Source organism: Ammospiza nelsoni, chromosome 18 (assembly GCF_027579445.1).
Source record: "Ammospiza nelsoni isolate bAmmNel1 chromosome 18, bAmmNel1.pri, whole genome shotgun sequence".
Classification (NCBI taxonomy): domain Eukaryota; kingdom Metazoa; phylum Chordata; class Aves; order Passeriformes; family Passerellidae; genus Ammospiza; species Ammospiza nelsoni.
In genome coordinates this window covers 1,999,552-2,010,784 of record NC_080650.1, presented here as the reverse complement: position 1 = coordinate 2,010,784, position 11,233 = coordinate 1,999,552, and the positions used below count along the sequence as shown (strand labels likewise).

The 11,233-nt window shown below is 55.2% G+C and overlaps 1 protein-coding gene across 1 annotated transcript in view; it reads right to left on the bottom strand.

The window, feature by feature from the left end:
- Positions 1-358: 358 nt before the first annotated feature.
- Positions 359-11,233, bottom strand: part of NCOR2 (nuclear receptor corepressor 2) — a 226,199-nt gene continuing 215,324 nt past the window's right edge. Inside the window, exons 39-47 of the mRNA XM_059484874.1 lie at positions 10,850-10,993; positions 10,609-10,751; positions 10,090-10,283; positions 8,474-8,620; positions 8,023-8,168; positions 6,715-6,768; positions 4,601-4,828; positions 2,806-2,985; positions 359-2,687 (exon numbers count right to left, since the gene is read on the bottom strand). Of these exons, the coding sequence (XP_059340857.1) occupies positions 2,512-2,687; positions 2,806-2,985; positions 4,601-4,828; positions 6,715-6,768; positions 8,023-8,168; positions 8,474-8,620; positions 10,090-10,283; positions 10,609-10,751; positions 10,850-10,993 (1,412 nt within the window). The 3' untranslated portion in view covers positions 359-2,511. The remainder of the gene's footprint in view (positions 2,688-2,805; positions 2,986-4,600; positions 4,829-6,714; positions 6,769-8,022; positions 8,169-8,473; positions 8,621-10,089; positions 10,284-10,608; positions 10,752-10,849; positions 10,994-11,233) is intronic.

The following is an 11,233-nucleotide window of genomic DNA, read 5'->3' as shown; positions in this document are numbered from 1 at the left end:
CTGACAGGGAGTGCAGCCCAACCCTGCCGAGCTGGGGGGAGCCAAGGCAGCTCTGCAGCTCCCTGGCCCTCCCTGATGTCCCCACACGCGGCTGCAGGGCTGGCACGGGGTGCCCACGAGGTGCCCACGTGGTGCCAGACCCGAACGCCGCCCCAGCACCTCCACCCTGGCGTGCTCCCCACCTACCCTGGTGAGAGCCCAGGGCAGCTCCAGGGCCCTCCTGCCGCCCCTCTGGGCACGGCTCAGCCTCGCTGGGTCCCTGGCAGGGCCTGGTGGCACTGCCAGCTCTGCAGCCACCATCCGTCGCTCGCTGCGCCTTCCTGCACGCCTGCAGACACCAAGCAGCACACAGTATTGCTACTGTGCCAAGTGGGAACTTTATTCTTTGTTGTGGTTGGGGTTTTTTCCGCTATTTTTTCCGAATCAGCTAAGGAGGCGGCTTTGAAGATCGGTCAGATTTGGATAATTCTTTTTTTTTCCCAGCAGAATCTGCAACATTTTAATAGCGTTTTGCCCAGACATCAGCTCTGTGAGTTTGTACAGCTCAGAGCCACAGAGACACCAGCAGCAATAATCTGGGAACGCAAAAACTTTCCACATCGCTTGTGCATTGTCTCGGATTTTTTTCTTAAAAAAAAAAAAATAAAAGCACAACAGAAAAGACACAAACATTGATGAACATTTAAAAACCTGTACATTGTAAAAAAACAAAACAAAAAATAAAACCCAACAGGAAAAAAAAAACAAACAAAACAAACCCCAAACAAACAACAAACACCATCATTCTCTTGCTTTGAAATCAGAATCAACCTGGGAACGTTGCAGGGGGAAAAGAAAGATCCGTGGGGAAGGTGAGGGCGCCTGAGCCCGCGGGGCTGCCGGAGGCGGCGGGGCTGGGCCGGGCTGGGGCTCCTCTAGCGTATAGAATGCAAAGCATTTAATACATTTTATTTTTTTTTTCCTTTTTTTGCCATTTGTTTTTCCCCCCAGAGCGAGAAAGCAGAAGTGAATGAAAAAAAGTCTAATATTTTTGTTCTTTAACCATGTAACTGCAGATATGAGCCAACATCATGGAATGAAAAAAATAATGTAAAGTAGAGCATTCGTGTGTATCACAAAAATACAATAAAAACTTTTTTTTTTAAACTTTTTTTCCTTTTTTTTTTTTTTTAAGCTTCCTGTGAACTCCCTGCCACGCTGGCCTCCTGCCCACTCTGCCCCTGCCCTGGCCAGCTTGGAGGGCTCTGGAGAATCAACGTTTACAACCAGCAAAGGTGTGTGTAACGGGGGGCCCTGCAACCATGGCAAGATTTTTGTTTGGTTTTTTTTTTTAAACTAAGTACATACATTCTCCTGACTCCCAGATAACTGTGATGGATCATTGTTACCTTCTTTTTTTTTCTAAACCCTTCCATACAATGGACAAATGCATCAAAGCCTCCATGTAAGAACAGAACCTCTTTTACAGCATGTAATACTGTGTTTTGTTTAAGTCCTTCCTTGCGTAAAATATTGACATAATTCACTGAAGGTATCAAAAATATACCCTGTAGACCAATACAATTTACAATTGCCTTTTCTCACCATTCAGAAAACAATGCACTTAAAGCAACCGAGCCCCTGGGTGGGCAGCGCGTGAGCCAGCCCGGGACGTCCCTGCCCGCTCCGAGGGACCCGGGATTGCTTCCATCCAAGGGACCAGGATTTTTGTGGGTTTTTTTTAAGAAACGGCTCTTCTCTCCCTCCCCTGCCCGCTCCTCCCAGCCATGTTCGAGGCGTGTCGTGGCGGGGCTGATCCGTCCTGTGACACGGGAATGCCGGGCACCAGCCCTGGGATCAGCCAGGGAACCGACCCGGGGCGCTCTGTCCTGTTTCACTTCTCAACCGTTCGTTTGTGGTTTTTTAAATCTTCTCTTTAACCCGCTCGAGGTTTTGCAATTCTGAGGCACATCCCCATGGCCGGGTGCGGGGGAGCATCCCCTGCCCGCTGCCAGCTCCGCAGAACATCCCGCAGCCCTCGTGGGACGGGGCCGGCAGAGCGTCCCAGTGGCCCGGGACGGACACACGGCGCCGGGACGGACACACGGCCGCTCACGGTCCCTCTGGAGCACGGGGTCACCGCCCAGCACGGCTGCCAAGATTGAAGATGGGTTCCTTGGGTTTTGTCTCGTTAAGGCTTTTTTCTTTTCTTTATCAGACCGAAGAGGATGCAGAAATTTCCAGATGTTGAGAAAGAAAAAAAAAAATAACCCAAACAAAATTAAAAAAAAAAAAAAAAAAAAAAAGAAAAAAAATAAACCAACCATCATCCCCACCAATTTGGCTGGTTGGGAGAGAAGGATTAAAAGAAAAAAAAAGAGAAAAAAGGAAAAGGGAAAAATGAAACAGCTCTGCTCCTGCATCTTCGCTCGTGAGAGCCGGCGGGGCCGGGGTGGTGGGCGCTCGCCCCGGGTGTCCCGCTCGCTCCCCGTGCCCCGGGTTTGGTCGCCGTCTCCCTGCCCCTGGCTCCTCTCATTCACTGTCCGAAAGGGTTTCGTACTGGGAGCAGAGCAGGGGCTTGGGCTCCTCATCCCAGGCGTGGTGCTGGCTGCCGGGGGTGCCCTGTGGCAGCGGGGCGCTGGGCGCTGCCGTCACCACCCCGCTGGGGAGCCGCATGGTCAGCGGGTTGTAGGGGAACGGCGTCGAACCTGCACGGAGGAGGCAGCAGAGTCAGCACCGGCGCGGCCGTGTCCCCGTCCCTGCAGCCTCCCCAGGGCCCTGCCAGGGTGGCACGGCCGCTTTGGGGACCGTCCCCTCCTGCCCTACCTGCGGACGACGGCCTGTCCTCCCAGACGCGGTTGGTGAGCGGAGTCCTGCGGTTGCAGTCGCCCTCCGAGTGCACCGAGGACACCGAGGGCGGCCGCTCGCCCGCGGACAGACCCGGCGCCGGAGACTTGGCCTTGCGGCTGTTGGGTCTGGCAGCGATCTTTGGCTTCCCCCCTCCTCCTGCAAAGAGAGGCACCCGCTGTCACCCGGCTCCTCGTGACAGCGCTCGGGGCTTGGGGAGGGGCTGCGGGTTCCCAGCGCTTCCCTTTCAGGAGCTTTGCAAAAATGACTCGTGGCAGGAGGAAAGCTCGCCCCATGAGCATGCTGCCGACGGCAGCATGGCGGGGAATGGCGGTGGGGAGGATGGAGGAGGGCTCTGCTCCCTCCTGGGCTGCTCCACTTTGGGGGTTGATGCCACCAACTGTCCCATGGAGGGACGTGGGGCAGGAGAGGCCGTGTGGCTTTGGCCGTTTCCCTGCAGGATCTGCTCCCAAGCTGGCTCATGGCTCAGCCCACAATCACGGCTCACAAACGGCTCCGTGTGCTGCCCCACACACACAGAACCCCCGGAGCTGTGGGGTGCCAGAGCCCTGAGCACACTCCCCATTCTCATGGTCTGTGTGGCCAGGATGGTCTTTCATCCCTCTTTACAGCAGAATCCCTGGGGATGTTTGGTTTTTAAAAGGTTTGAAGCCAGAAGAGGCTCTGTGGGACAGGTGAGCTCAGCTCCCTTGGGGGAGCAATCCCTCCCAAGGGGGAGGGATGGATGGGCCCTGCATCCCACCCTGCCATCCACCAGGCATGGGGAGGCACAGCTGGAAGAAGCTGCTGGTTTCATGCAGGAGTCAGAAAAGCTTTTCTGCAAAAAGCTTTAGAGTGCCTGGTGTTAGGTGACCCAGAGAGGGGTGAGCTGGTGCACGTGTGCACCCAGGATCTACTCCTGAGCCAGGGTCTCTGTGCCTGGATTCCCAAGGGTGATCCCTGGCAGTGGTGTCATGGGACAGGGCATTTGCATGAAGCCCTTGTGTGTGGGGGGCAAATGCTTCCACCATCCATCCCTGCTCCCTCTCCTCCCTCCCTTTCTTAAGTGGGGATTTGTGCAGCCACCCTCTCATCTCTGCTCAAGTCTCCCCAAAGCTGAGCAGACCCTGCCATGGGGCTCTGCAAGCCCCACCAGGGCCTATGGGGCAGCTCACCCCCAGCTCTCCTCTCTTATCATCCCCCAGGCATCACTTTTAGCTCCCTTACAATCTCCCTCTTGCTCCAGGGCACTCCCAGATCCCATATCCTCATCCCAGGTTGGATTCTGCCCTGACACTCCCAGAGACTGGAGTGGGGAAAATGCTACCCTCCTCTGTGTCCTTCACACCAGCCCTTCTCAGCACCTTCCCCTCTTCTGGCAGCAGTGATCCCACTCAGGGTTTAAAGACAGTTGGGGCTTGCTATTTAAGTTTATGCCTTTTTGATTTTTTGGGTGTGGGGGAGTTCCACCCCCATAAACTTCTCCATTGTGTAAAAAAATATAGGAAAAGGAGATATTAAAAACCAACAAATAGGGAAAGGAGCAAGTCAGTGGTTTAGAGAAAGCAACAGCACCTTTGGAGACTATTAAATTAACATCAAACAGGATTAATCAGCAGATCCACAAAGCTCAAAGCTGGGGCAGGGAGGGGAGAGAAGAAAACCAAAATGAACAAAAATGGGGAGGGGAGGAATAAATCCCCCTGTAAATGGGGAGATAAAAGGGCTGAGAATTAATAACACAGAGAGAGTGAAGGTGGAGAGGGCTGCAGACCTGGCAAGGAGCGCACGTCCTCGTTTCGTCCATCAGCAGGAGTTATGGGCATAGCAGCGGGCAGGCTTGCACTGGCATTCAGAGAGTTAAAAGCATTGGCACTGAGAGGTGAGCGCTCTTCCCACTGCTCGTCATATTTACCCATTAGGGCTTTCCTAATTATTGCCTCCAACCCCATGTTGGTACTGGAATTCTCTTGGACCGACTGGCTCCTACAACTGATTAGCCCTGGGAGATACGGGAGAGGGAGGAGAGAGGGGTCGGGAGATGGGGGGGAGCCAAATGAGAAGAAAGATGGGGGGGATGGGGAAAGGGGGAGAAAGGAGACAAGGGAGAAGGGAAGAAACAAACAGTCAGCACATTCTCGCAAAGCAACAAACTTTGTCATCTTGTTCTTTAAAGCACTGCGATGCACCCGTCCTCCTCCTCCTCCTCCCGCTCCATCTCCATCCCGCCCCGGGGCTCGGCGGGGGCTGGCGTGGGACGGATGGGACTCACTCTGGGATCTGGGCTTTGGGAAGGTTCCCCAGGGCCAGGGGACAAGGGTTTGTCACTGAGCCCCAGGGAGCATCTCCAAGGAGCAGGGGCTATGCTCCCAACCCAGCCAGGCTCGGCATGGGGACAGGAGGAAAGTCATTTGGATGGGGGGGTCCCTATGCACACATAACAGAAGTCAGTGTGCCAGGAATTTGGAGGCTGGGGTGGGTTCCCATAAAGAAAATCAGGGAAGGAAGAAGGAGTACCCCACAAAAACACTTGATAAGAAAGACGTGCCTGGATTTGGCCCTGGGGTGGTGACAGGGTGCAGGCAGCCCCCAGAGCTGCCGGTGTGGGTCAGGCTACATGGGGAGAGGGGAGCGTCCTGCTGTCCCTCCTGGAGCTCTCTGCAAGCCCCCTGCCCCCCTCTCTCCCCAGGCCGGGGTCCCTGGGGCCCAGCGGGACAGGATGCAGAGGCGAGGTGTGGGTGAGTCTCAAGCCATGCAGTTATGGAGCAGCACCGCACAGGGACCAGAGGCTCGGCCGCGCCACCGCCACTCCCGGGTGGCACTCACAGGGAACAAGCAAGGGCAAAATACAGACACGGAACTGCCAGGCCCCCAGCTGAGCCCATCCTGGGGAGTTTGTTTGGGATCCCTGCCCCTCTGCTTGGAAAGGGACACATCCCAGGTTCCCATTGTCTGAACGCTTGTCTTGCTGTAAGAACAGGCAGGGTCTTTGCTGGTCCCCTCTAGCCTAAACTGACCCTCAGATCTTGTCTGCCAGGACCCTCAGGTCCTACCTGGCTGCACCTGCTCACCCCAGCAGCTGATGCCAGCTCACTTCTTCTCCCCAACTCATTTCCCCAGGCAAGCAGTCCTATACCACTGACCCTCCCACAGCACCAAACCCCTGCCCACAGCATCTCCTGCCCTTGGCTGTGGGAAACCTGCTGTTCTCCTACTTAAAACTAACAACCTGAAGGCATTCCTGCTGTAGGAGAGCATTAATTCTTAATCAATTAAGTAGCAATTAGTATTCCTCACTGGGAATTTGCTCCCAATTTGCTTTTTGAGTCCACCCGGACATGCTGCAGGTGGCAACAGGGTGACAGCTTCCCACTGTCATTCCCGCTGGGCTGGTCCTGGGCCTGAGCACTCCTCCAGCTCCCAGGAGACACCTCCTCCTGCCACAGCAACCCTCAGCTCCCTTTTGGTCCTCAACATTGCCACTTTGCCCAGCACCGGGTGCTGCTCTTGCCCCAGTTTGCTCCTGCATCCTGCCCAGCCCACAGTGACAGACCCCACTGCCCTCCCACCCACCCACACGGTCCCACCAAGGGCAGGGTGCTCTCTCCAGGTGTGAGGTCCACCTTGCTAAGATGTTTTAACCCTCTGCCAACCCTTGCTTCACCTTTAACCTCAAACTCTGCCAGGTTTTCCAAGGAATTACACTGCCCTTTCTCCAACCCAACTGCAGGGAGTTATGGTGTGTCCCGAGGTTTCTGTATCCCAGCAACTGTTACACTTGGTTTTAAGGGAAAACAGAACAAAAGAGATGCTTAAATCTACTGAGCCTCCTGCTCTCCATAGCTGTAAGCCCTGTGGGAAATGAGGTTCAGGTATGTGGGGAGTTACCTGCTCCAGTAATCGCTGGCATGTTGAAAATCTCTGTCCCAGGCTGCCCCACATCTGGAGAAAAACAAAGAAGCTCTTCAGCACGGGGAGCAGCACGTGCAGGTTAGGGGCTGGGAGGACCTGCCATGGCAGCCATGACAAGACTCCCATGTCTCTATCACAGCACACTGGACAGCAGCCCAGCTTCCCCCAGTGCCTTTGGGAGATCCACAGTGGGCACCTTCACCAGGAGGGAAAGGGCAAAACAGCAGAGCCCTGAAAGCCAGGGCAATGTCTTTGTGCTCAGTGCTGGCCTCCCTCCCTTCCTGCCTCCTGCCCTTGGGATTACAAGCTCCATGGAGCCAAACCCTCTCTCCTGCCCATGGGATTTTCAAAGGCTCAATGCCCCCTATCCATCAAGCAGGTCTGGGCAGTGGAGAGGGCAAGGAGGAGGAAAAGAAATGTTAAATCAATATTTTCCCTCTTAGCTGAGCTGCTTGACTTGGATATTGCTTTCCTTAGAATAACAGAAATTCTCATCAAATAAGAGGCGTATCCAATTTCTATATATTTTTCCTTGATAAGGGAAAGTGTGGAAGGTCAGGGGGTTCAGCCACACGTCCCCAAAGGGGCATAACAATACCGTTGGCTCATGGTAACATCATCCAGGAGACCAGACAGCTCGGTCCCTCTTATCCGATGCAGCTGTTGTAAGATGGATTCAAATTGAATTAGTATTGACTGGATAATGCTGGGCTAAATTAAATTATGATCCTATCTACTCTATTAGCAGTTAATGAACGAACAGGCTGAATTTCTAATCTGAGCCAGCCTGGTTAGTTTTACAGAGCTGCACCAATATTGATGCAGGACTTAAAGTAAGGTTGGGGGGAGATGCATCTCAAGGAGGAAGGATTCAGCTTGGCTTGCCAGTCATTAAAATATCAATTGCTCTTAAGTGTCCTCCATGCTCAGCTCATTATTTCCTTCCTACTGAGGTTATCTGGTGTGGGTGGGATGGACAGCCTCAGAGCACAGAGACAGAGCTGGGAAGTCTCCCACTGCCCCCCCAGATACACACAGTCACTGCTGGCACCAGAACAGAGCATTCTAGGAAACATTTGAAACTTGTAGTTCACAAAATCACAGAATATTCTGAGTTGGAAGAGACCCACAAGGACCATTGAGCCTGACTCTTCAATGCAGACAGAGCTGTCTGGGAGCTCCCAGCCCTTTAACACAGCAGCACCCATTCCCAAATCTCCTGTGCTTTATGTGTCCTCGAGGCTTTTCCTCCCCTAGTGTCCTGCATTCCCCACAGGTTCTTACTGTAGTCCGTCTCATTTTTGTTGGTCGTGCTGAGCTTCTTGATGATCTCCTGCTTCTTGGACTTCACCATGGCAGAGTTGCTTTCTGTGAGCTTGCTGAAGAAAGCTGGACGCTGAGTGTTGTTTCCTGGGGACTTGGACCCCATCCTGCAGAGCAAAAGACCATTGGAAACCTCTGCAACATCCCCTGCACGAAGTCCTACCTAAAGAGCCTCTTCCCCCAGTGTGACTCTCGGGATCAGGCTGGGAGCTCCTGGGATACTCAGCACCTCCAACCTCTCTCCCTGTCCCAATGATAAATGCACCCCGTGGTATTGAACAGCCACAAGCTGTGACAAATAGAGCCCCTGGGATGGAGCACAGCTTTGGGCAGCAAGGAAAGCAGCCTGGCCAGGCCATGTGTGGGGCCATCCCCTCCCCAGGTGCCCCCAGTGCCCGTTCCCAGGCCGTACCTCTGGTCCATGGGCTCTCCCTCGCGGAACAGGACGGGGTACGGGGCGCTCTTGGCGTGCTCCGCCTCTCCCGCGCCGTCGGGTGGGGACACGGGCTCGATGCAGCTCTCCGACCCCCCTGCTGCTGCCTTGGCCTGCTCCGGGGACCTGGGCAGCAAGGGGACAGGCCATGGGGTCACTGTGACAGCCCTGTCCCCGTGCAGCACCTCGGGGATGGGAGGGGAAAGGATTCCTGCAGCACGGCCAGAGGGAGAGCGGGGTTTGGGCAGGGAGAGCTGGGCTGAGCCAAGCCCTGGGCCTGATCCCCCAAAGTGGGACAGCTGAGCCGCCCAGGAGGGACCTGCTGGTGGCGGGGACACATGGATCCCTGTGGAGGGCTGTGACAGTAACCTTTTGGGGACACTGCTTTTGATTCTATTGGTGAACACAGCAGAGGCAGAACCTGGCATGTCCCATCCTCAGGGCCACACAGGAGCTGGGTGGCTGCAGGAGCTGCCTGGAGCTGGGGCAGCCTGGGGAGGATCGCTGCTGGCCCCTGATGCCTGCCCGTGGCCAGAGCTGGGAGACAGCCACGCTCCAGTCTGCGAGGAATTCCTCACAGCCAGTTCTGGGAATTTACATCTTTGTTCTTTCTGTGGTTTCTCTTTTTCCCCCAGTTTTTTCATCACTGGGTGGTCAGGGCTGGGCTTTTTTCCTTCGTGTTGTAAAGCCAACTCCAGGACCAGGCTGAGCCAGGAAGAACAATCCCATTTACTGACAAGGCACCACTCATTCCTGGATACATCTGGGTGGGTGTTTGGGTGGGAACACAGACTCATTTTTTAATTCCATACAACAGCAATCAGACCTGCCTTGTAGCAGCAAGGGGTTTTGAAAGTGACATTAAAACAAATACAGGTGGTGCCTGAAATGAACAATGCCAGTTGTCAGGGCACCTGTGTCTAATAAACTGCTAATTCACTTTGAAAGATGAAGATAAAATTAATTTTGAACCAATGGAAAACATGTTGCTTCAGGTTTTTTGGAATAATCTCTGGTCAGGGACTGAGAACAGGGACAGGACAGGAGGCAACAGGCACAAGCAAAACACATAAAATTCCATCCCAACACAAGGAAACCCTTTTTTCCTGTCAGAGTGCTGAAATGCTGGGAACAGGTTGGCCAGAGAGGTGCTGTCTCCAACAGTGGAGATATTCTGAACCCAAGCAGCCACAACCAGGGTAACCTGCAAGAGGTCACTGCTGAGCTGGGTGATCTCAAGAGATCCATTTCCACCTAAACCATCCTGTGACACCAGCCAGATTGGGAAGAGGATTATGCATGGATTCTAAGGGGGTCTAAAGATCACCTCTAGGACAACAGGGATGGCAAGAGGCACCACCCCAGGGGAAAGATGCCCAGATGAGAGAGTGGCTGGGCTGCGTAAGCAGGAAATCCCCACAGCACCAAGCTTGGGAGAGCAATGCCAACTCCAATCTGCAACACGGTGCAACCCCTCACCGCAGTGCCAGGCAGCCAAGGACACCCACCCGACCTCCCCTGAGCCGCCTGGGCCCATGTGAGCTCAGGCTGGCCCACACCCACCCGTGCCAGCCCGGGCTGGCCCCTGGGCTCACCTTTTGCCCCCCTCTCCCTGCGGGGAGATGCGGGAGGCCGTGCTGTGCTCCTGCTGCTGCAGGAAGGCCTCGCTGGGCGTGCGGCGCAGGTCCAGCACGGGGCACGCGGCGCCGGGGAACGAGTAGAGCGGCGCCTGCAGGTGCGAGTTCAGCTGCTGCGGGTGGTGCCGCGTGTAGTCCTGCGTGATCACCTCCTGCAGCAGAAACCACGGTCACAAATGGGGCTGGCTTTGACTTTTGTCTTGAGGGTGAGCAGGGGGAAATAGGCTGATTTGTCCCCGCATATGGAACTTCTGCCTCCTGTCTGCAACAGCTTTTGTGATGGGCTTCTTGGGGACACAAATACCTGGGCCGAACATTGGTGATGCTCCCTGCTCTCCAGCCCCCAGCTAGAGGAGCTGAGGTCTCCAGTGCCGCTCCCAGCCCATCCCATCCCCACCAGACATGTTTCACTGAGCTCCTCCCTCCCCCTGGAGCCCCAGCAGGAAGGGGATGGGGTGGATGAGGGTAGTTAGTTACACTGATGTGCTGGGCCAGCGTGACCACGCGCTGGTTCATGCCCTTGATGCTCTGGCTGGACTGCAGGGGCTGGCACTGGGGGCCGTCGGGCTGCCGCAGGTGCTGCAGGTGAGCGGCTTCGGGGGCCGAAGCCTTCAGCGAGCCTGGGGGCACCAAGGAGAGAGCAGGAATGAGATGACATCTGTGTCCCCTTCTCCAAATGCCATCCCAGCACTGGGGCACAGCCAGCCCCTGTTCTCACCTTGCTGCTTCTGCCTCAGGTCATGCTCCCCGTGCCCCTTCTCAGTGTCCTGCAGCAGCTTGGCCCCTTTCTCGTGGGACAGGCTGGGCGAGCTCACCGGACTCACGGCCTCCATCCGCTCGGGGCTGTAGCCTCCATGAAAGCCTGAGGAAATGGAGGGAGTTACAACCAGGAGCTCACTTAGATTTTCCCTAGCTCTGTTGTACCACTGCTCGTGGGGAGAGTCACATGTTCAGCAAAGTGGGGGAAAAAGAGATGAAGGAAGACCTGGCAGGGCCACCTCCGGTGTCCAGCTGTGGTGATGGCTGCTGTGAAGAGGTGATATCTCATTCTTGCAGAACTGGACACTCAGCAGCTCTTGGTGACAGCATGAGATCCAGGGAC